General features: G+C 35.1%; 1 protein-coding gene across 1 annotated transcript; it reads left to right on the plus strand.

Annotated features, from left to right (window-relative positions):
- The first annotated feature begins 1,287 nt into the window (after positions 1-1,287).
- LOC114263001 (coatomer subunit alpha-1) lies at positions 1,288-8,117 on the plus strand. Its single transcript, XM_028203469.2, has 4 exons — positions 1,288-1,584; positions 1,846-2,084; positions 3,413-3,907; positions 4,824-8,117. The coding sequence occupies exons 2-4, from the start codon at positions 1,877-1,879 to the stop codon at positions 7,772-7,774; spliced, it is 3,654 nt and encodes a 1,217-aa protein (XP_028059270.1). The 5' UTR covers positions 1,288-1,584; positions 1,846-1,876; the 3' UTR covers positions 7,775-8,117.
- Positions 8,118-26,390: the final 18,273 nt, after the last annotated feature.

The following is a 26,390-nucleotide window of genomic DNA, read 5'->3' on the forward strand; positions in this document are numbered from 1 at the left end:
GAAATGAATGATGTGACATATGATATTTAATTCAAAAACTTATAACTCATAACCAAACACACAACCCAAAATCCTATTCAAAGCTCATAAAAAAAATTTAAAAAAATTATGAAAATATTTTTTTATTTAAAATATAAAAATAACAGGTGAAAAAAAAAAAACATACACTGTTCTGGTCAACCGGTCGAACGTCCGATGGATGACCGAGTTAGCCAAATTTTCCCGTTTGGAAAGGGGTTTTCAAAAGTGGGTATGGCATTAATTTTTAAAAACTACAATAAAATATCACGTGCAAACCAAGAGGTGGAATTACAATTCTAAAACTCTTCCAAACATTGCCAAAACTTACCATTTGATTTTTTTTTTGGTTTTTTGCTACTTTTTAATTGTGAAAACATTATTGACAGTAGGGCAATTTAGGAAGTTAGAAAGTCAGCTTTTAACTTTTAACCCATTTTGAGTGATATCACCTTTTATAATTTTTATATATAAAAGAACTAAAAAAATAAAAAAAAATTAATTTTTAACTAACTTCCCAAATCACTCTAATATCTCTCCAAATACATCTAAACCGTTTATCGAGCCGTACTTAGTTTTCGTTTGAAATGTGGGTTGATTTTTTAACTTTTTAGGTATTTTAATCTGGGCTAAAAAGTTTTGTTTGAGATGAGTTTTTTTGACTTTTTAACTTTTGTAAGAAAAAAATAAAATGATTATGATTTTGATGTAATATTTTATTTTATTAATTTTTTAACTTATTTTATCTTTTTATGACTATTTTAACCATAAAAATTCATCCCAAACATAGTCTTAAGATTAAAGGAATGTGATAACTAGCATAAGAGTGATGCTTCTGACCCTTAGTGGGATGACCCCCACTGACGACCCCCAGTGACTTGTCGGCTCCCCATTGGTTAAAAAAAAAAATAATAATTTTTTTTTGACCAATCACACGCGACCCTCAGTATCCCCACTGAGGGTCCGAAGCTTTATTGACTAGCATAACGATTTCAAAAAGTTGATTATTTTAGTGTGTTATTTTATTTTTTGATTATTTTAATAAATTAAAATTTTTGTATTTAAAAAGATGATTATATCTTTTTATTATTAGATGTGATATTTATAAGAAAAAAATAATTATAAATTTGATATGATTTAAATAAAAAAAAAAAAAAAAACCCAAAATCCACTTGTGAAACAAGGCCAAGATATGGCCAAAATATCATAACCATCAAAACTCAATCGGACGGACATTATTTATCTAGAGCATACCGAATTTGCGTAGTCAACATGTACATGATCATTCCCAACCAGCCTCACCCCGACCCTCAACCAAAAAATACTTCAGTTTTTTTTACACCCTCTCTCTCTCTCTCTCAAATTGACGCAGACAATCAACGAGGGCAGATCTGCGAGAGAACTCAAAACCTCCATTCACTCTCTCTCTCTCTCTCTGGATCTACGAGCCTGTAGATTACTTTCTCTATCTAAAATTATCTCTTCCTCTCTATCTCTCTATTCATCTCGTACATGTTCGGTAGTGTAATCCAATCGGATCAATCTTTTAGCTTTGCCAGATCTGAGGTAAATATTCGCATCATTTTCTGAATCAATTCATCAAAAAGAAAGCTATGATCTCTGTAGATCTGTGATTAATTTATATCATTAGGTTTTTATTTAGTGATTAAGTAAAAATTGATTAATTGGGCGTTTTCGTGATTTGTAATTCGTGTATGGTGAGATCTGGATTGAGCCTTCTGAGTTGCAAATCGCGTTAATTTTGGTACTTTTTTTTTTGGGGAGAATTGTGTGGATTTTTTTGATATAAGTGATTGTTGTGTACAGAGTTTTTGAGAATTGTTGTGATTGGGAGAAAATGTTGACGAAATTTGAGACGAAGAGTAATAGAGTGAAGGGACTGAGTTTCCACACTAAGAGACCGTGGATCCTCGCGAGTCTTCACAGCGGTGTGATCCAGCTATGGGATTACAGGATGGGGACTCTCATCGACAGATTCGATGAGCATGATGGTCCTGTTCGTGGCGTTCACTTTCACAAATCTCAGCCACTTTTTGTCTCTGGAGGTATTGAATTATTGCTGTCAATTTAAATTTTAGTCTATCAGTGACCTAGATTTTTACAGTTCTCTACATTGTAGCTGCGGTGATTCTCTGTAGTTTGTTTGTTTTTATTTTAAATTATCGGATTCTGTTTAATGAGACTATTTGTTATTGATATTCGATAGATATATTCGTGAATGGTTTGATGCATTATGTTAATGCCTAGATTTTGCATCGTCTACCTCAAATAATCATTCTTAAAAACAGTGTGTTAGTTAATTTGGAGTTTAGGTGGCTGTGATTCAGACCTGTTTGATATGAATTATGTTTTTAAATTTCTACTTTTACTGCTTTTATGTTAGTACGCCTCATAGCTGAGAAGATTCTATTTTTTTGGAGATTCTGCGTAGAAGTGGGTCAAAATGTCAAGAAATAAATGGTATGCCATTGATGAAATGCAATAAATTGGACTTTTTGTTGTATTCAATATTCACATGGAGAACAATTTGGTGGTTGTGTTTCTTTTATGCTGCTTTATTTTGACATTTTGTTTTTTGTTTTTTAAATTTTGATTTTGATTTTAATGGTCTTGGCCAAGTTGATACAAAATTTCGTATATTTTGTCAGGGAAGGATTAAAGTCTTTTGGAAGAAGTTTAATGGATCTGCATTTAAACAAAATTATAAACTTGAACAACTTGTTGAATATAAATCCTTGTTTGGAGTTATAACACACGGGGGTAGCGATGGCTTAGTCAATGGTGTCAGTTGACACCACTGAATGTTCAAATTTTTGTATAGTATATTCGACTTTTAGCAAAAAAATTTCGACTTTTACAAAGTGACCCCAATGACTTTAGGAAACATAACAATAAATTTATGGGTTTTACAAATTAAACGCAATAGAATAGAAAAAATAACATATATAAAATTATACGTTGAGGTTTGAATAGTCTTCTATTTGAAAGAGAGGAAAACGGCCACCTTAGGAAAGCAAGAGAGAGGGCTCTGTGCTGGTTCTCCTTATTTGTCTCTTTTATGCCAAGAGAAGAAGTAGTTGTTACATTGCAACCTTCGATGTCTGTCTTTATGATTTCCCAACTTTTGTTTTTACATGTAATTTTTAAATTACATTTGTTGATGTAATTAGGAAGATATGAAATTACAATGTGTCATGTGGGAGTTGCTTTTGATGGATTGTGTATAGCTAAAAATTTTACATTGATAATGACTTGTTTAATGATCCCTCTCAATTAAATTCCTAGCTACACTACTGATAACACAATGCACATTTTGTTTATGTGGAGGGTTTTGGTAGCAGTAAGCATCTTATCCACATTGTTGCTTATGCAGGAGATGATTACAAGATTAAGGTTTGGAACTACAAGTTGCATAGGTGTCTTTTTACTCTTCTTGGACACCTTGATTACATCCGCACTGTGCAGTTTCACCATGAGTATCCTTGGATTGTGAGTGCAAGTGATGATCAGACTATCAGGATTTGGAATTGGCAATCCCGTACTTGTATATCTGTTTTAACTGGACACAATCACTATGTAATGTGTGCTTCATTCCACCCTAAGGAAGACCTTGTCGTGTCAGCCTCGCTGGATCAGACAGTTCGTGTTTGGGATATTGGTGCCCTGAGGAAGAAGACTGTCTCCCCTGCTGATGACATTCTGCGGTTGAGTCAGATGAACACAGATCTTTTCGGTGGGGTGGACGCCGTTGTTAAGTATGTCTTGGAAGGTCATGACCGTGGAGTCAACTGGGCTTCATTCCACCCAACCTTGCCTTTGATTGTCTCTGGAGCAGATGATCGTCAAGTGAAGCTGTGGCGCATGAATGGTCAGTTGTTGGAGAATTCCCTTTATGTTTTTACCCCTCTTTAGTTCATAAGGTAGTTATTATGTTATTTTCAAACTGTCATAGTAATTAATGGGTCTAACCACAAGTATTGGAACATGGGAGGAGGGAAAGGGGGGTCAGGAGATCTTGGCCCCTCCAAACACTTGATAAAGCCCATTTTTATATGAGAGCTACCCTTCAAATTTATTGAACCCCATGTAATGGCCTCACCCCAAACTCAATATGGCCCCTTCAAAATTTTGAAAGCCCCCCTTTGTGCAGCAGGGGTTGCCCTCCAAAATTTAATGCCCCATGTAATGGCCCTTCAAAAATTCAATATATTCTTATGTTAAAAAAACCATTGATAATAAACCACATGAAAAATCTTGTAATAAACAAGGAAATATAGTTTCTTGATTTGAGTGAAACCATTTTAAATATATATATATATTTTGGTTTCTAAAAGCAATGAATTTTTAATAGTGAAAATACATTGGTCCGTTATGTGAGCTTCTATAATTTTTAATTAGATCGCTTGAGAAGCTTTATAGGCTTAAGGCATGTTGAGTAATATTCAAATAGATTTATGTGTAATGGGGAGCATGTCTAAATTGAGACAATCACTGGTCTTCTATGCTTTTTGATTGGTCCAATCGGGACTATATTAAATCATATTTCATAAATATTTAAACGTTTAATCCCGACCTAGCCCACCGTCCACCCATACTTTCCTTCTGCCACCCTCCCCCAACGTTGGAAGCCTAGTCTGTACCTGATTAGAAAGTTTCAAAATAATTATGACATCGCAATTGACATGGACAGCAGTGAAACTTCCAGAGAGGTTATATAATTATCATTTTAATAATTGATTTATTAGAACTATCATAACTGTTTGGGCATTCTATTTTTTTTCCAGACACAAAGGCTTGGGAAGTGGATACATTGAGGGGGCACATGAATAATGTGTCATGTGTCATGTTTCATGCCAAGCAGGACATAATTGTTTCCAACTCAGAGGACAAGAGCATTCGTGTTTGGGATGCAACAAAGCGGACTGGTGTTCAAACTTTCCGGCGGGAGCATGATCGATTTTGGATTCTCTCAGCTCACCCTGAGATGAATCTCCTAGCTGCTGGTCACGATAGTGGTATGATTGTGTTTAAGTTGGAAAGAGAAAGGCCTGCCTTTTCTGTTAGTGGAGATGCTATGTTCTATGCCAAAGATCGCTTTTTGCGGTTTTATGAGTTCTCAACACAGAGAGACACACAAGTGATTCCAATTCGACGCCCTGGTTCTACAAGCCTAAATCAAGGTCCACGCACTCTTTCATACAGTCCTACAGAAAATGCTGTTCTAATCTGTTCTGATGTTGATGGTGGCTCTTATGAGCTCTATGCAATTCCTAAAGACAGTATTAATAGGGGTGATACTGTGCAAGAGGCAAAAAGAGGTATGGGAGGGTCAGCAGTCTTTGTTGCTCGAAATAGGTTTGCTGTGATCGACAAAAGTAGCAATCAAATTCTAGTCAAGAACCTTAAGAATGAGATTGTTAAGAAGAGCAGTCTCCCTATTGCTGCTGACGCAATATTCTATGCGGGAACAGGGAACTTGCTTTGTAGGGCAGAGGACAGGGTTGTTATATTTGACCTTCAGCAGAGAATTATTCTTGGTGATCTGCAAACTCCTTTTGTTAAGTATATTATTTGGTCAAATGACATGGAGAGTGTAGCTTTGCTAAGCAAACATGCTATAGTTATTACCAGCAAGAAACTTGTGCACCAGTGCACCCTTCACGAGACGATTCGTGTGAAGAGTGGAGCCTGGGACGACAATGGGGTTTTCATTTATACAACCCTGAATCACATCAAGTACTGCCTTCCCAACGGAGATAGTGGAATAATAAGGACCCTTGATGTCCCAATATACATCACAAAAGTTTCAGGGAATAAGATTTTTTGCTTGGACCGAGATGGAAAGAACAAGGTTCTAGTAATTGATGCAACAGAATATATCTTTAAGCTGTCCTTAATGAAGAAGAAATATGACCATGTTATGAGCATGATAAGGAACTCCCAGCTCTGTGGGCAGGCAATGATTGCTTATTTGCAGCAGAAAGGATTCCCTGAAGTTGCTCTTCATTTTGTGAAAGACGAGAGAACCCGTTTCAATCTGGCTCTCGAGAGTGGGAACATCCAAATTGCGGTTGCTTCAGCAAAAGAAATTGATGAGAAGGATCATTGGTACAGATTAGGGGTGGAGGCTCTTCGCCAAGGTAATGCTGGAATTGTTGAGTATGCCTACCAGAGGACAAAGAATTTCGAGAGGTTGTCTTTCCTTTATCTCATTACTGGCAATGTGGACAAACTATCCAAAATGCTTAAAATTGCCGAGGTCAAGAACGATGTCATGGGTCAGTTCCATAATGCTTTGTATCTTGGTGATGTTCGTGAGCGTGTTAAGATTTTGGAGAATGTCGGGCATTTGCCACTTGCTTATATCACTGCTTCAGTCCACGGCCTACATGATATTGCCGAACATCTAGCGACAAAATTGGGAGATAATGTTCCTGCCTTGCCGAAGGGGAAAGTACCATCTCTTCTGATGTCTCCAACCCCCGTTTTGTGTGGTGGAGATTGGCCCCTCTTGAGAGTCATGAGAGGCATATTTGAGGGTGGGCTTGATAATATTGGGAAGGGTGCTCCTGATGAAGATGAAGAGGCTGCCGATGCTGATTGGGGCGAAGAACTCGATATGGTTGATGTCGATGGCTTACAAAATGGGGATATTGCAGCTGTTCTGGAGGATGGGGAAGTACCTGAAGAAAATGATGAAGAGGGTGGATGGGATCTTGAGGATTTGGAGCTTCCTCCTGAGTCAGATACTCCAAAGGCAGTCAATGCCCGCTCCGCAGTTTTTGTAGCCCCAACTCTTGGCATGCCCGTAAGCCAAATTTGGATCCAGAGATCTTCTCTCGCTGCCGAACATGCAGCCGCTGGCAATTTCGATACCGCAATGCGCTTGCTGAGTCGGCAATTGGGAATAAAGAACTTCAATCCTTTGAAATCCATATTTCTTGATCTTCATTCTGGTAGCCATACCTATCTACATGCATTTTCATCTGCTCCAGTGTTAACCCTGGCAATTGAACGAGGATGGAGCGAGTCTGCTAGCCCTAATGTGAGGGGCCCACCAGCACTTGTGTTCAATTTCTCTCAATTGGAAGAGAAACTAAAGGCTGCTTACAAAGCCACTACTTCTGGGAAATTCACTGAGGCTCTTCGGCTTTTCATTAGTATCCTTCATACCATTCCATTGGTTGTGGTCGAGTCAAGAAGAGAGGTTGACGAAGTGAAGGAATTGATCATTATAGTGAAAGAGTATGTTTTGGGTCTGCAAATGGAGCTCTTGAGGAAGGAAATGAAAGACAACCCAGTACGCCAACAAGAGCTCGCAGCTTATTTTACCCACTGCAACCTTCAAATGCCTCACTTGAGGCTAGCGTTGCAAAACGCAATGACCGTTTGCTACAAGGCTAAGAACCTCAGTACGGCAGCCAATTTTGCGAGACGGCTCTTGGAGACCAATCCTACGAATGACAACCAAGCAAAGATGGCCCGGCAAGTGCTTCAGGCTGCTGAGAAGAACATGAAAGACGTGACTCAGCTGAACTATGATTTCAGAAATCCATTTGTGGTTTGTGGAGCAACACATGTACCCATTTACCGAGGACAGAAAGATGTCTCGTGCCCTTATTGTAGTTCCCGGTTTGTGCCAAGCCAGGAAGGGCAGCTCTGTACTGTTTGTGATCTTGCAGTGGTCGGGGCAGATGCTTCGGGTTTGCTTTGCTCTCCTTCCCAGATAAGATGATCTAGCTGCTGAACCCTGAATATTTTTATACTCATCTTCCAGGAGCGGTGCTGTTCAAGTTGATGCTTTATCTGTGGGCAAAGGTAAGAAAATATTGATCAAGAGTTTTAAGTTTCCATTGAACTGTTTCTCTGCTTCCCTGTCTCCGCCACTTTTAATATTTTGTTTTTATTTTATTTAGTTGATTATGATTTTGAATGTAATAAACAAATTGAGAATTTTGGTTGGGGCTGTTCTTGTGAGTTGTTGATAGACAAGAATGACTTTGTTAAAAATAGACATTGGTCATAGTTAAGACGGAGGGCTTATATATTGGCATATGCAAAAATGTTGTTTGGGAAAATTTGCTTATTTTCTGTGATGTTCATCGCTGTTTCTATTGTCATAGCTTTGTTTTGTGCTTATATATAATTGAATTGAAATTACCAATCTTTGTTCATTTAGCTATTGGATTTCATTGTGATTTTGGTTGCTTTGAAATGTTCATTTGGTTACTGTTTGGCTGCTACGAGTGAGTGATGCTACGAGTGAGTGATGTTAAATTGTGGTCAACTGGATCAAATTGTGGTCAACTAGATCTACTACTTCAGAGCTTACATTGATGAATAGATTTCTTGGTGACTAGCTGTTAAATTTATAAGTCTTGTGATTTTCAATTTGTCGTTAAAGTTTTTGTTGTTATTGATGACGTTTGTTAACTTTTAAAGTCAAACTTGAATGACTTAAGACTTTGCTCGATCCGCTTGCAAGTTGCAACCCTAATTAGAATCTACATGATTAGTTAGTGTTCGTTCGTTTGGAATGTGGATTAACCTTTTGATTTTTTAGCTATTTTAGTCTAGGGCTAAGAAGCTTGGTTTGGGATAGATTTTTTGATTTTTTGGTGAGGTGTCCACATGTAAAATTATCCAAATGCCCTTGGGGTGAAGGTGTTCCCCAACTTGTTGGCCAATGCTGGGCGGGTGGGTTGAGGCTGACACGTTAGCCAATTAATTTTTTTTTTTTTTGTTGTTATTTTTGTTGTTTTTTTTTTTTTTTTAAATTTTTGGTTTAGCATGCTTTTTTATGGTTTTTTTTTTTTATTATTGGGAAAACGATAATTTCGGCTTTTTTTTTTTTATAAAGAAAATGGCAAACATCTCAAAATATTTTTGTCAACAATGGTAATCGATTGTTGGAACATTTTTAAAATATTTTTTTTTTGTTAAATTTTTTGTAAAATTATTTTGGAAAATTACTTTTTCTCTCCTTTACCCAATTTGTTGAACAAAATATGGTACAAATCATATTGGTACTTTTTATCCAAAATTTTGTTGACGGCCACATATTACGTGCCCATTTTAATGTTTTAATGTTTTTAATTTTTCTATCACAATTGTCAAATCAAAATATCACGGTTTGCCATCGTGCTATCTTGCTTAATTATTATAAGTACATAACAAAATTTGTCATTTTTCAACCCAATAATTTTATAAAATAAGGCACGTAAATCATTTAAATTTCAATTTTTCATGTACATACATACATATTGTACAGGATAATATAATCATATACATTCTGACTGTGACTTAATAATGTTACAAGCATACAAATATTTTAGTTAAATATTATATGTTTCTTAACATTATGTTATTATGCATATATACTAACTTGTCCCGTATGCAATCTCGCACCAATGCCATATGTGGATTCTCATCCCCAACCATTAAACTATCCTCATCATGTAGAATTTTCGGTGTGGCATTTACTATTGCCATAGCCTCTTTCTCGTTGAAGATAGGGTTAACAGTTGTTGGATTGCATGTATTTCAACGTATATAATTATGTAACACCATTGACGCACCTACCAACTAAACTTGCATATTTGCAAAATCATACCGAGACATATTTTAAATAAATCCTCATCGATTTTTCCATGCGCCGAAAGTGTGTTCCACTACACTCCGTAACAACGAGTGCACTTTGTTAAATAATTTCTTGGAGGTGTTTGTTGTCTTATGCCTTTCAGTAACGCGAAATTCTTGTTGGTGGTAACAGCTGTCTTTGAATGGTGCTAGGTAACCTATCCGGTTCGGATAGCCACCATTGACAAGATAATATTTTCCTATAAAAAGTACCATAATTTCAAATAAACAACCAAATTTTGTATAATTTTTTGTAAAGATATTTTTCCAAATATTATGTACCAAAAAAATTGAAATGCAATGTGTTAACTTCTTCAGGATGTGGAAAAGGGACATTTTCATTTGTTATTATCTCATTGAAGATGCGACTATCGTGCATACTTCGTTCCCATCCAAGCGATACGAACGTGAAACACATGTCAAAATCGCACGTGGCCATGATATTTTGTGTGTGATAGTATTTACTACTGAAATATGTTGGGGCATCTGGCCTTGTAACTCGCACAGTAACATGTGTTCTATTAATGGCTCCGACACAGTCCTGCCAACAACCCAGTTATCTTGTTGCTAAGGGTATATGTCATGGTTATTTTTCACATGTTACGTCAAAATAATTTTCAAACATTGAAACAAACTTAACTGAGTGAGGTTTGAAAATAGTACCTTAAAAGGTAGGTATTTTCGTTTGGACCGCACGTATGGATGTATATGATGCTGACTATATGTTGGCTTGCAATGTGCAACAGTGAACTCCTTCATCACCGCGAATACATTATGCACGTGTCGGGACACAGCCTTCCCCGAATGTTGGAATCATTCTTGGATTTCGCGATTATGAAACTCTCTCAACACATAGATAAATATGCAACGCTTTTTTGAACAGTTAAGCCATGTTCATGTTGCGGTACTTATAACCCGAAATTAGTTACTAACGTGTGACACAAAGACGCAAAAACTTCCTTCAGCATGTGCACGTTTTCCTCAAATCAACCTACATGGCCCGCATATAGTTCAATTGTCTATGTATGTCCGATCAAAATAGTAGCGCGACATGGTGTCTTACATATGTGTTTTTCGTACCACTCTTGGACATACCGTCATGCTTGGGGGAATGTGCAGTTATTTTGTTGTTGAAACTATATGACTATTTGGTTAAGCATTTCCATTGCACCGTCATTGTTGCTTCCATCCCCCGTGTTCATTACGTCGATTTAAGCAACACCTACAACATTGCAATAGTTTCAATCAATTTACACGTGATGGAGTGGGATAATGTAATAACAGTTCTCAAATACATTGTTTGACCTTCCAAAAATTTATGTTGTGTGACCACGTCGAACATGCCTAACAAACGGGTACAATTGCATATAATAATCTATCAACGCATAATAAACAAACACCGAACCTGCTGCAACTTGGTAATATACAAACCAATAAAAGATCTATTGCATTACCAACACAACTAAACTAACGATATAGAAGCCTAACAAAATAAATAACAAATAAACAAGCAAGACATGGCAGCCCGCCATTGCGAGTTTAATTCCCATAATAAAAAACAAACACAACTATCCTGTTGCATCATGAAAAACACACAAAAACATCTTAATTTCTTGAGCAAACCCATGGGAAAAAAAAAAAAAGAAAAAAAAAATAGCACACACAAGTATCAATTGTTTATTACAAGTCCAACATCCATGGTAATTAACATTTTTTGCAACCAAAGGAAGGCCATCTTCATCATCACACCGCTATCAAATCCAGCGAGCCCCAAACAGGTTCGCAAACGGCGCCGCAGCACTATATTGCAGTTGTTTCTGTGTCAGCCAGCCTATAATATGGTCGTCATCGGGCTGGCACATCATCACCTCTCGGTAATCTGCGTTATCCATCAACGTCGATGCAAAATGGAATAGTGACATACTGAGAAGGGAAAGAATGTTCCTAAGCTATTGCATGCACTCCGAAATTGTGTACAGTGATTTGTTACCTGTGAGGTGCCTGACCGTAACTTGCTGATTTTGGGTCTGAACCACGTTTGTCAAATTATTCATGCTTTCCGCTATAATTGACGCACCACTTGTTGCTTTCTTCGACTTTGCAGAACTTGTTGACGGAGTCCGTTTCCTTTTCACAGCTGTATCAACTGGTTCCATTGAAGAATCTGAATCCACGTCGTCTGCATATGCGGGTATCGGATCAACAAATGTCTAGGATCCGATTCTGTCCGACTCTGTCCATAGAATCGGATGACACAGCGGCAGCTTCAGCGACTTTCTCTCCCGGGATCCAATGGTTCTTACCCGTAGCAGATGCCCCTAAGAAGACCGTCTCCATTAACTCGTACTGTTCCAAAGTTTTTTTTCCTAAACTTTGCACACACCTTGTTTGCCTGCAAAATTGGACATTGTAAAAAAAAGAAAAAAACATTCAGTACATGCAATAAGTGGAATTTTCACTAATAACCAAAATAGAAAATTTAATTGGTAATTGGAAAATATGAAACGAAACAAACATGCGGAAATAAAATTTTACTTACCGATTCCATCTTATCCCACCACTCATCTGACGCCTGAAACATACCAGTTTCGATGTCAAAGCCAATTCCTGGCACTCCTTTGCTGGAATCCATCAACTTTCTCCAAGCATTCCATTCTTTTTTCAGACTCATGTATTTATTCTTCAACTATTTCGGCCCATGTTTCTTTCCAGTTTTTTTTTTTTTTTTTCCCTTTAAATTTCCTTGCCAACGACTTGTACCTAGCTTGGCTTAGGACTAAGAATGAGTGATTTCCTTTTGTGATCTCATTGGCAATCAGCTACAGGAAAATTCGGAGTGACTTACTGTCCTAGGATGCCTTGTGGTTGAACTGCTTGTGTGTGTTTCTTCAACATTGCTAGACTTCTCTAGGGCAATGCTTTTGTTTTTCGATGGGGTATGTCGAGAAGTACGTATGGATGCCATTTGGACTAACCACGCAGCTAAGCCAAGTAATTTATGGGCCAAAATTATCACCATCACAAAATTGCTTATTATTTACATACATATATATATATATATATGACCATACCACAGTAATTTAAATTGGTTGCTACGTAAATAATATATAACCATTGCACAGTAAACAAAACAATTGGATGCTAAGTTAATAGTATATAAACACTGCACAGTAATTAACATAAGAATAACAACACATAACATTCATGCAGAACGAGTGCACATTGGAATACAATCAATACATAAAGTAGTCATTAACGTCTCCCCCAAACTAGTCATGGAACGCAAGGCAAAATGAAAGTGATTATAGTCAACATCCTAACAACAGTCCTTGATTAGAAACTTTAAGTTTCCTTACATACGCAACAATAAAATGACGACGACAATGCACAGCACATAAACAATGGTTTTAAGAAGACGCAACGACTGTTGAATGTGTATGACATCATCCCGCAATTGCATGGCAATGTCGTTTGTGGAGAAGGCATAGTCCGTGCTCTGTCTCCTTGGTTCTTCGCATTAACCAATCTAACTGACAGCGGGCTGACGAGTGAAAATGACGAAACTATTAGTCAATTGGTTCGGAATGAAATGCAATTATGACCGTTAATGAATTGGGCACTCACCAAAGGGCAGGGACATGCAAAAGTAAAGACGCCCTGGATTTTTGGTCGATCTGAATATCTTCACAACATATTGGCCATAGTCACAGGCACACATTCGACGTGGCCTTGTAGTGGAAGTTGCAGTAGAGGTAAACGAAGCCATGGTTTGTTTTTTGACCGTGTGACAAACTAATATGTTAACATGTAGGTGCCACATCTTTCAGAGTTCAGGAATTGGTTATATATAAAATGAGAAATGCCCCCATTTGTTATTTAAAAATGAGGTTTTACAAAAGAAAAAAATGTTATAAGGACAAAGCACTCGACTAACAGTAAATAAGAACTGTGTACATCAAATGTCCTAACTGTGCTATTCCCATTCCCTTTAAGTTGTGGACTTATGCTATTTTTCTGTTAGTATAAAATATATACTTTTGAAGAGGAATACCAGTTATCTTTTCATAGATAGTAATTTGTTGAAAGTCAAAGGTTCATGAGGATTATAATTACAAAAATGTCATTAGTATATTATAAATTTTCCTATACAATTTATGTATATTTTAGTATTTTCCTATAAAACGTAATATTGGCAAATGCGTGTCTATTTGACTATTCTACACCCAAGTTGATGTAAATAAAGTATATCATTAAGACTTTAAAAAAGTATTAAAATCCAAATAATTATAACACTTAACTTTTAGTTCTGATAGATGCAGCGAACTGTTCAAGTTGTTGTTGAACTGATTTATCCATCTGAAAGCTCAGATAGATTGAACTGAGATCTTTTTTTTCCCCTTTTTTCCAAACAGCAAAAATAATAAACACTAGACCAATAAGATAGAAAATACTAGCAACAAAATTGAGAAGTAATAAAGTTGATAAAGTAGAAAATAACAAGAGTTGTATGATGATTTTTCCCCCTGTAATTCAACGAATGATTCTCTATGGGGGTTCTCAATATGAACCCCTGGGTATGAAGAATTTATTTTGTGAAGTTTAGAACAAAGTCTTTGATTTGATCAAAGGTTGTGATAAGGAAGTGATAACCTTTCATCATATTTTAGATAAATTTCATCATATTTTCACCATCTATAAATTCACACGACATACATTATCCAAAAATTAATGGGACAAACAAAAATGAGTTTTATATGTACATTTTTTGTGTGAATTCATTTAAAGATATATATATATATATATATTTATATTTAAATCAATCGATCGGACCATATCTAATAACCCTTAAAATGAAAAAAAATAAAAGTAATAGAAAATGAGAATAAGGTTTGTCTCATTAATTGTGTGTACAATAATTAAGAAAAAAATATTTCGGCAATAAAATCAAGGACTTCCATTTCATCATTGTGTGTACAATAATTTCAAGAATTACTCAACAAAAGTTGAAGATAAGCAGGGTAAATCCAAAAGAACGAACACGGATCGACATACAAATGCTGCCAAGAATGAAAGAGATGAGGAAAATTCGGTAACAGACCCCAAAAATTTCATAGATAATTTGTAAAGAAAACCGAAAGTAATAATCCATCAGAATTTGATTATGGACCATCCATCATTATACAAAACAAATAAAGAACATAAACACATACAAATATTTGGATGAAATTTTTGAATCACCCAGAGCAATGCCTTTCAGAGATAAACCCACTAGATCTGGTTGAAGGAGACTTAATTAAGCAAAACAAAAATAAATAAATTCTAGCGATCGGTGGTGTCGAGGACGCGATGGATGCATTCTCGCCACCAATGTGCACTCTAGTGGGCTTGGGCTATGGAGAGCCTTGCTATTCTTCTTCGCCGTTCAGCGTCATGTTTTCGCCTCCTTCCTTCAGCGTCTGTCAGTGCCCTAGGTGAGAGAGTGTTGTGTGGTTTGAATTGGTGCGGGTGTGAAATAGATTGGCACTATGGGGTAGTTTGGTAAATTCCATCGATGCTGAGTTGTTTCCCAACACGTGAATGTGTATTGTCTTTTGTGACTAATTTAGCCTATTTTGGACAGATGTGGCTAAATTAGCCCAAAACCGGATTGCCAAACCAAGGCTTAGTTGAGTGAGTTGAGATGATGCTACCTTTGACTATAAATAAGAACTCTTAAACAAGTATACGGGAGAAATAAAATAAAATAATAATAATAATTATACAAGTATAAGCTGAGTATCTTAAACTACACATCTTGAAAAGTATTGCTTACAGGGTTTGCAATTCCATTGATTCCATAAAAGCAATCCGTTTAATTTGTTAACCAAAACCAACCCAATAAGAGCCATGATTCATTATATCCACATCATATTCTTTTGAAGTTACATCATTTATATTTGAAGTTTAGTGATGATACTATAAAGTTCATCACTTAACGAGAGCTGTGGTGTAACCATTTAACTTTTCATAGTTAAAGAGGATACAAATAAGGAATTTTCATTCGCACTATAATTTTCTGAACTTGAATTTGAGCACTGACGACAGGGTCATTACACAAAATTAAGGTTCTAAAATGGTTAACTTAAATAGTAAATCATACATGTTTGATTTAAAAATTTAATAACTTTTAAATGTTTTTAAAGTTTATTTAATTTTATTTTGGCAGAATTACGTGTAAGTTTTAATAGGTGGACTTATTGTCCAATATGTTCTATGATAATTGATGGCGTTTTTCATCAAACACTATTAAAAAACATTACTAAGTGTTAATTTTTAGTGACATTGAAATTGTCACAAAAAAGTATCATTAATTATAAGTTTTAGTGACGGTTTTAAAAAAATGTCATAAAAAATACCACTAATTCTTAACTTTTAGCAATAGTTTGGAAAATTCGTTACAGAAAAACATCACTAATTGTAAGTTTTAGCGACAATTTATAAAAATCGTGATAAAAAAAAAGTCATTAATCTTAAATTTTTAGTGACTTGCAAAAAATTATCACAAAAAATCATTTTTAGTGACAATTTTAGTAGGACTTATTTTCAATAGAATTTAATGGGAATTAAGTTAAATTATTAGAACCTATTAATAATTTACCTTTCAATTTTTGTACCGTGTTTTAATTGAAATGGTGTAGAATAGTTTAATTCATTTCAAGATATATAAAATTTGATTAAACCAAAAAAAAAAAAAAAAAAAATCCTATCAAACCAAATTCGAACATAGTTTAAAAAACTAAATGAATTTTGTTAGAAATTGGGTGTCTATGTGGCATGACCCATGAACCTTTTGAACCTTATTCATGTAAGTTTGAATTTGAATTCAAAACTTATTTAGATAACTCACTCATGATATCTATATCTATCATATCAACTGATATGGATAGAAGATATACTTAGCCTATACATCTGATACGATATATGAGATATGGTATAATGAAACAACATATGTTTTTTAATGAAACAACGTATGTTTTTTCCCATACTGACTCTCTCCCATTAAAACAACAAACAAACTTTTTGTGTTGTGACTTGTGTGGGTGATACTCATATTGTGGTATCACTCTACTGCTGGGGGTTCGTTGTTTGCATTTTGAAGCACGTGATTTACCTATGAGATTCTTCGCTTCAGGTTCTATCACCTAAGGTATGATCTGAAATTTTTACCCACTGCGTTATACTTGATTTACATTGGTGTTAAAGCATTAATGGGTATTTTCGTGCTTATTTTATGCATTAAAATGTGTATAATTTTATATAAATATATACACGATATATGCATGAAAATTAATAATTTTACATGAATGATGGTTTTACATGCTTTAATTTCAGTCTACAAATCTTACATATTTATAATTCTTCTTTCGAGACCTTCGAAACCATATATTATTTGTTAGATTTGGATTTACGTTTGATGAGATATATTAAACCCTAATTTGGGTTCATTTTTAATTTCTTGATGGCTTAAGGAGGAAGAAATTTATGTTCATTAAACGTTATTTTTGAGACCACAAATGTTTTTATTTTGGAAAATGAAATTCGGCAGTATCAAAATTAGACCAGAAAATATCCCAGAAGGCGACACGTGAGCCGCATGCGCTAGATGACGCCGTCCGTGGTGGTCACGTGCTTCCACGCGCTGCCACACGCTTACACGCGCCCCCACGCGCTTCCACACGCCAGGTGCGCTACCACGCGCGCGCTGTCTGCGCCATCATGCGCGCGTCAGCCGCGTTGTCCACGCGCACGTCGTTCAAGCTGTCATGCGTGCCGCGCCGAGCCGAGCCGCGCCGTTTTCTGCGCTGGCTTGACTGCTGGGTGCTACGGCGCTGTTTGTTTTTTTTTAAATTCTGAATCGCGTTAAATGGTCATAAATAATTCGTTATAGCTTTGTTTTAAGCGTGGTTGGTACTGTTAGACTCGGAATTAAATTTTCTATCTTCTGTAAAATTTTCAAAATTTTATGAAAATAAAAAATATTTTTCCTGAGATAATAATTCATTATTTCTGTTTTAAAATGCATCTGGTGTTGCATGACTAATTTTCTAGGGTTGAAATTTTTATTGTAGACTACTGCAAAGGTTTACTATTTATTGGTATTTTTTTTTTCAGTTTACCAGATTCTGAAATATTTATTTCTAATTTTATGTGTGTTTATTAGTTATTTAAAATTCCAGAAAATACTAAAAAATTTCAGAAAACTTCAGAAGTGATATACTTTATATTATGGCATAATCTGAACATTAAATACAGAATATTGTTATTTTTTAGAATTTCTAATATGTTGTGATTCGAATAGCATGATTAATTTTTTATTTGTTGAAATTCCATTATTAATTGTAACATAGTATGAGTTGATTGTGAACCTATATTATGATGCTATTGTATGGAATTAGAATATTTTATCATGCTTTTAGACATGCCATAGTCAGTGGGAGGTTGTTCGGTTGAGAGAAATCTTTGTGGATTTACTCCCGAAAACTAATATTTTGCGCATAAATTAAATTAAAATTTGGATAATTGTTACTTGTGACGCAAGAGATGATTACGAGCATAGCGGATTTTCGATCTTGCGACTTGTGTAATATTGTCACTATTTAATTTAGATTTTTGTGGCAAAATTATATTATGCTAATCAAATTAATCTCAATGCAAATTTCTCTCTAAATTGACTTTGCTTATGGAAGTTAATTTGGTTGACCTAGACTTAGTAGAGATGTTCAAAGGTAAACAATGTAATCCTATTCTTTAGATAAGCAAAAGTCTTGAAGACTTTAGGTCAGACTTTAATTGAGCCAAAGTAAAGAAACATGACTCAAAGTCGTCGTGGTTTTGTTGCCTTGTTTGGCACAATAAAAATTAATGCGTGCGCTATAGTTAGCGGCAGGCTACGTATTTTTGGTTGGCGAGTTTTGGAGTTATAAAATTAGTAAGCCCTCAATAGATCTGTATATGATCTTGACTATTGAGCTATGCAAATTGACTTTGTAATTTGACTTGTAATGATATTGCATCATTGGATGAAGTAACATTTAAGAGTCACGCCATCCAAGAAATGCGAGCTTAAATGAATTAGTCATTAAGTGTAAGATGAGTAGCTAGTATGAGCAGTGCTTTGCTCTCTATCCAACTATTGGGAGTGGATGGAGCAAAATTTCATGCACTATTATAGTGTGCATTAAAGTATCACTTGAAGTTAAAAGATTAGCGCTTAGTAGCAGAAAAATCTATTAACACTAAGTAAAGAGATTAGCGCCAAGTGGCTACAAAATCTATTAGTATTGCCAACTTGTTTAAGTCTGGACACTTACTGTTTCTACACTTGAGTGTGAGACATGAGGAAGTGCTTCTTTGTATGGTTCCTTAGCTAGGCTAATGTTTTTGAATAATGTTTACCACTAAGTGCAAACGTTGTAGCATAGTAATGAAAAGGTCAAGGTCGACAAGGTTGTTATGACTCTAAGAATTTGACGCATGGCTCGTGAGAGCATTGTGTTGAATTAGACTCTTTAACCTAATTCGTGCTTAAGTTACTTCGGGAGCTGTCATAGATTGATAGCTTATTTTCTCCTTCTTGTGGATAGTATAATTGATTGCAAGTAACTATGAAGCGAGAAACAGAGATGGCAAGAGGAGCATCGTCATCTTTCAACTAGATGCAGTAAAGTGTATGGAGAATAAAATTGACTTGAAAGTGCAGGGGATTAGCACTTACTAGTTAAATTTGCGACTTAGGCGCACTTGATATCTCCGTGATATCCGTTTATGATCTAGTGAATATGAATTAGTTATGAGTCATTATCTAGTTGGGCCTAAACCTTTAAAACTTGTCTTCGAGAACTCACACATTAGGATGATTGTAATTAGTTTATGACATAGGTCATGAACCGGTAGCTTATTATACTTAATCACATTAATGAGATGATGGCAGGATGGTTTGAGTAGGCCTTCTTGGGCCCACTCGCTTGTGACATACTGCTCTCATGTGAATGTGTAACTTTGTTCGCAATGGTTGCGCACAAGTAAGTAGGAAAGCCGTAGAAGGGCATCTGTATTGGCGCATTTAGTCCACTATGATATCAATCTCGACACATTTATAGATTATAATATGCATTTGAGTCAAGACTATTTGATCTCCCATAAGTCAAAAGTTTTGAAATGATTTTTGACATTGCACATAAAAGGTCGAGATCAATGAGATAACAGCTTTCGTGCTTTTAGTTTTGACCAAGGTGGCGAGTATCTATTTGAGTTATTTTAGAAAACTCTGTAAAGAGAAATGGATGCTTAGAAAATTGATTATTCCTAGTACTCAACAATACAATGGTGTAGTAGAGATAAGGAATTAAGTATTGTTAATGTTAGGTGGATAATGGCGCAAAATGTTTCTCAATTGGGAATTGCACTTTAGTTTGTTGCCTATATCCTTGACTAAGTGCCCTCCATATCAGATTTTACACTCCATTTGAGTAATGGGTTAGCGGAGAGCCATCTATAGGCGATTTGTAACCGTTAAGTAGCTTATCTTTATTTTACTTCTCATTAGGTTGCGAAGTTAAGACCTAGGGTTCTATAGCGTATTATTGTATGTTGTCTTGTAAACATATAGGGTCATGTGGCGCATTATTGTATGCTGTCATGTAAACCCTCCGAGTGATGTGCATATAGGTAAGCAGCTTTGTGGTAGTGTAACTAAGTCACATAAAGCTTTCTTAGTAAATGTGACGTGAATAGAGTTTTGGAACTCTATAAGATAGAAAATTCAAAGCATAGCGCTTTATGTAACCTAGTTGAGAATGAAGAGAAATTTCCAATATCCTAGGGATAGTGGGAGCGATGTGCCTACTAGTGGATTATTCCATTAGAGAAGAATACTCTACATTCTTTGTTGCATGGTAGCAAATGTGAAAATTTCCCACGTCATCACTGGGTGATTGAGAAGGAAACATTCATGATTGCTCCACAAGATGATAAAGAGCCTAGGACAATGCCAAACGCTCTAGTCCCCTGTTTTTAGAAAGTGGATCAATGTTGCGCAGTTTAAGACAAAGTCTTTGAGGATTAATCATTTCTATAATTTAGTTGACTTTCCATTATGACGCGAAACTATTCTAAAGTTATGCGTAATTTGGATAGTCATTGTTGAGGCATAAGGCTCGCTAGATACCAAAAAGTCGCACCATTGAGGAAGGTGTAAACTAAGAGAAGACTTTCTCCTGGGGAGTGAGGTTATTTCAACTTAGGCTATAATTGACATAAGTTCAGAATATTGATTTGTGGACGTTGTGACCCAACTTCTCGTTGGAGAATTAGATAAGTAGATCCGTAGGGATTTGCCTTCTACTTTTATGGTGAAAAGTTGGGAGCGCAAAAAGGTTGCTAGTTCCAATAAATCTTTTACAGCCTAAAACAGTTATCCAAATAGTGGTTCTTAGATTTCGTCAAGCCATGATAGGCCAATGATGATCGATGAAGACCATTAAGGCATGATCAATGGTCCAAAAGAAGTTTTTCCTTACTTAGTCATTATGAGCCAGGAATTTATAAGGTTGTTGCCACTTAGGATGGGCAATCCTCTGTTTTAGATACGATGGACATGGGTGATATAATTTATATGCTCGGATGTAGGATCCTTATGGGATTGTTTTGGGAGAATTCCCAGTTTGTCTTTGATGACTTACATAAGGAATATCCTAGAATGATTCTAGATGCAAAATTGCAAACCCATTGACTTACCTATCGGTAAAAGTCAGAGCCTTAGCTATTGAGTGAATTCTCGGATTGTCTTTGAGAGAAACAGACGACCTATACTCCTTGATTTTTTTTGTTTTGTTGTGGGAGCCTAAAATACGCTATGTGGGCGTGTTCGACATGATAAGTGTTATCTTTGGTAAATGGTCAACTGAGTTGTTTAGACATTGACTTTGCTCATTAGACTGTAGATAGAATGCTTTACTAGTAGTATATAAATTTGCCCATTGTAAGACTCAATGTGCTAGTTAGGCGCATCCAGAATGAACGGAAATTCGTCACCAAAATATCTTTAAAGAGGTTATTGTGCAAGAGATAGTGATCTTGAATCACTTCATGTGAGGCGCACATGGTGGATTCCATTGTATATACTTATCGCAAGAGGTGCTGATAAGGCTTATGTTTGGAATCTAGAATTGCGCAAGCTGTGGTCATTTTTTTAAAATCGATCACTTATTTGTTGTGAGATGGTGAGATGTTGACATTATTATGGTTTGTGTCATAATGATTAGCAGATGATGATGTTAGTAGGCAAGATTGGCTCACTCACACGAGCAATCGCCCTTGGCGCTTAGGAGCGAGCAAGGATGAGACTAGTGGTTTATTTTTATTTGGAGCCAAGAGAGGCTTAAATTATCCACTATGTATGTCGCCTTGGTTACAACCAAGATGAGTTCGTGTTAAGGACCAAACATGGGTGTTAGTACCTATTTTTCCATGATGTGTCTGTTATGGATAGCCAGATGCGAGATCTCATTTCATGCCTGAGAGGCGAGCAAATAGAGAATTCGAGTTAGATGCTAGGAAGCGACTTGTGCGCTTAAGAGCGACTAGACTAAGATCTTTATGGTGTGTGAGTTTAATATCACTCTTTGGAAGAGTTACTCCATTATAACATGCATTCGTACTGCATGTGCTTATTGACCCGTTAGCGAGGTGAAAGAATGGATCCCTACTTCTTTACTGTGTGAGTCCTAAAAGTCATTTTTCCCTAAATGACTTCACTTTGTGCCTTTTGTGACCTTTGATTGTGTCATAAGATGAAGAGTTGATGTTCAACTACTTTGGTATGTTGTCTGCGGTTATGTATGATTCGGCTTTAAGGGACATTATTGGGAAAGCAGTCAATTTCAAATTAAATGATATGAGGGTAAAGGGAAAATCATCTAGTTCTATATCTCTACTCTATATTCACTATCGACAACTCACATCGCTCTCTATGGGATGCTGATTGGGTGTGAATATATGCGGGACCTAGGAGAGTCAAACATGCTCTTTGAGGGATTAAAGATGCTTTTTGGACCGATGTAGCTAGATGGGTCTGGGTACATGAGACACTATTTCTGTTCATTTTTTGGTTGATGTCTCTATACTGACTCATATTGAGTTTCTAGTATAAAGCTCCCACATGCAGGTGTTCTCAGCAGTCGCACGGTACATTGGCTAGTACGAGATTGTTCATTTTTGAGGAGATTGAGACAAAGATGTAGTAGTGTCATGCCAACTCATGTATGAGTGAGAGATGTTAGAAATTGGGCACTCATGTGGCATGACCCATGAACCTTTTGAATCTTATCCATGTAAGTTTGAATTTGAATTCAAAACTTATTTGGATAACTCATTCATGATATCTATATCTATCATATCAACTGATATGGATAGAAGATATACTTAGCCTATATATCTAATACGATATATAGGATATGATATAATGAAACAGCGTATGTTTTTTAATGAAACAACGCATGTTTTTTCCCATACTGACTCTCTCCCATTAAAACAACGAACAAACTTTTTACACTGTGACTTGTGTGGGTGATACTCATATTGTAGTATTACTCCACTGCTGGGGGTTCGTTGTTCACATTTTGAAGCTACGAGATTCTTCACTTCAGGTTCTATCACTTAAGGTATGATCTGAAAATTTTATCCGCTGCGTTATACTTGATTTACAAATTTGAACCTTCCAAAATTTAAAGAAAATATAGTAAATTTTAAAATTTTAATTTAATTATATTAAGTTCGTTAAAAAATTTAATTCATATAATACTTAATTTTATTTTTATTGATTGTATGAATTAAAAATAGGGATACTTATTCATCAATCTCTCTTCTCCTATGTTCCACTTAATCCAAATTATTTTTTTTATTCTAATAAATCTTAATGTTCCATGAACATTCACATTTATTCACATTATAAAATATTTAAATATGAGAATTAAGATTTGATGGATCAAACGTCTAAATAATAAAATTTATTAAAATACAAGAATATGTTATGAATTAATTAGGATATAAATACTTAAAAAAAATATTTCCGAATAAATCCTCCTAAAAAATAATATTATCATATTTTTTTAAAATTATAAGAAAATTAAATATTTACTCTAAATGGTAAATGGATTTTTAACGATCCAAATACTATTAAACTCAAATACCCATCCAAAATCGACCCAAGCGTGTAGAAATTTCAAATAGTCTGGCCCAGGTGGCAAGTTTTGCTTTCTTCTTCTTTTTCTTTTTAAATTTTAAATCAGCCACGTACAACAGGCCAATGAATAATAACTACGTAAAACACTACCCAATTCGCAATTGCCACGTCACACTTTGGCACTATTTAACATTCTATATATATATATTTTATCATTTTTTATGTCAATTTATATTTTTATTTTTTACTATGATATCCAATGATATTGAGACAGATGTATTATAAGAATTTTAATGCATTTAACATTATTCAAGAAAATAAAATTGAATATTTTATAACTAACACTAAAAGATATAATTGGCCAATGAGATTTTTAGATATATTGCTATTACTATTATACATGTGGAAAAGACTCCATTGAATTTTTTATTTTTTATTTATTTTTTTTGTGGAGAAATTGCACTTCAATACAAGTTTCCAAAGAAATTTACAAATAGGTGAATTTTTTTTTATTAATTTTAATAATTAAAATTATAAATTTTTCCTTGAATTTGTAATATTTTGTACAAATATCATTTATTTGAAATTTTACCTTCTTTTTTTTTTATTATCACAATTAGAAATTTGTAATGTTTGGTTTTATTTTCAGAGTTTATTTTTAAATAGTTGAGTTTAGAATGAATAATTCGCGTGCGAAACTCATAATCCCTCGACCCATTGCTGTAACTTGCACTGGAAACTTAGACTTGTAATTATTCACCACAATTTTCACTGATATATAATTTTCCATTCTTCTTCGTTCTATTTGGGTGGGCCATAAGCCCAAAAGTGCTTTGCCCTTCTTCATGGTTTCATGGCTATGATGGGCTCATTCAAAACTTCATGGGTTGATGTTGATTGGACACGTACAGTTATTTTCGTGGTTAAGGGGTAGACATGGGCCGTTATGGCCCATATTTTTTATGATTTGAAATCAGCCCAATTATAAAGGCCCATTGAATTGTTGGCAATGATTTAGCTCACTCCGGAGTCCATCCCGATTTTAGCCCACTTGTTTATGATCGTAAAGAAGCTCAATTCTAAAGGCCCATATTAAAATCGGATTTGAAATTTTGGCAATGATTTAGCCCACTCCAAAGTCCGCCCCCATTTTTATTTGGGTCAACTACTAATAAGTCTTAGGACAAATTACCAAGAAGTCTTCTTTAAAAAAACGTGTAACTTATTTAATCCCATAACATTTTATTTATACTCAAAAGTCCTATAACTTTTTTTTTTTCTTTTTTTGTCTTTCTTCTCTGTTTCTTTTGCTTTTTCTAATTTTCGGTGATCATTGACAGTCAACCACATTTTACTCCTTCTCTTTCTCTTTCTGATATATAATCACCGGCGACCAATGACTTACATTGATTGGAGTTCACCGGCAACTACCGACCGCCGACTCCTTACTTCACCCACATTGATGATGAAGAAGATATGTTTTCGACGAAGAAGATGAGTAGATTTATTTAAATCTGATGTAGATCTACATCAGATCCAACTAGATCTAAATAAATAATAATTGTCAGAGTGCAATCATCTCTCTATATTTGCCTCTCTCTTTCGATCTCTTAATTTTTCTATATTTTCTCTACTATACAGTTCTTTTTTTTTTTAATGGAGAAAATTTTTAGGTTATGAACAAGTTGTTTTCGAGTTTTAGTTACAGGCGGTGAAAACTATAAAATTTTGTAATTTCAATTTTTTTTGGCGCTGAAATGAATCATGGCTTAAAACTCTAAAATTTTGTAGTTTCAAAACATTATTTAAAACTATAAAATTTTACAGTTTCATAACATGTTTTCTAGTTTGATTAATAAGGATAAATGCTTAATAGATTTCTGCTCTGAAACTGTAACATTTTACAGTTTCAAAGCTTATTTTTCAGTTTGATCAATATTGGAAATTATTTGTTTAAACCCTACAAAAATTGAAAAATAACATATGTTTTTTCCCATTATTGCTATTTTTTGTCATTACATTTTTTTTTCTTTTAGTTTATCAATATTTAGCACATTTTATTATTTTTTTCGCTTTAATTTCTCAATTTATTTATTTATTTTTTTCGAAAATATTCTAGACATTTCGGTGAGTCTCCAACGATTTCCTTAATGTCCAACGAATGTTCTGGACATTCCGGCGACTGCCATTGACATTCATAACACTCCGGTGAACTTCCGACAATACTCCGACGACTTCCCAGTGATGTTGAACATTCTGGCGAATCTCCAGTGACCGTCTGATGGAAGTCCGATGGTAGTGGGATCTAACAACATCTGTAAATTAAAAAAGAAAATAATTTTTTTTTTGTAACAATTAAAAATATATATGACTAATTGGTGCAAGTGTTTTGTTTTGGGATTAGATGGGGTTTGAACTTTATATATGAGACTTTTTGGTAAGTTCTAAGTCTTAATAGTTTGATAGTTTTCATAAAATTCTATTAGAAATA

Source organism: Camellia sinensis, chromosome 2, assembly GCF_055761805.1.
Source record: "Camellia sinensis isolate YWXY chromosome 2, ASM5576180v1, whole genome shotgun sequence".
NCBI classification, from domain to species: Eukaryota; Viridiplantae; Streptophyta; class Magnoliopsida; order Ericales; family Theaceae; genus Camellia; species Camellia sinensis.

Excerpts from the sequence above, each read along its gene's own strand:
- LOC114263001 (XM_028203469.2), top strand. The coding sequence starts at position 1,877 with ATGTTGACGAAATTTGAGACGAAGAGTAATAGAGTGAAGGGACTGAGT. Across the intron at positions 2,085-3,412 it reads GCCACTTTTTGTCTCTGGAG|GAGATGATTACAAGATTAAG; the intron begins GTATTGAATTAT and ends TTGCTTATGCAG. Across the intron at positions 3,908-4,823 it reads GAAGCTGTGGCGCATGAATG|ACACAAAGGCTTGGGAAGTG; the intron begins GTCAGTTGTTGG and ends TTTTTTTTCCAG.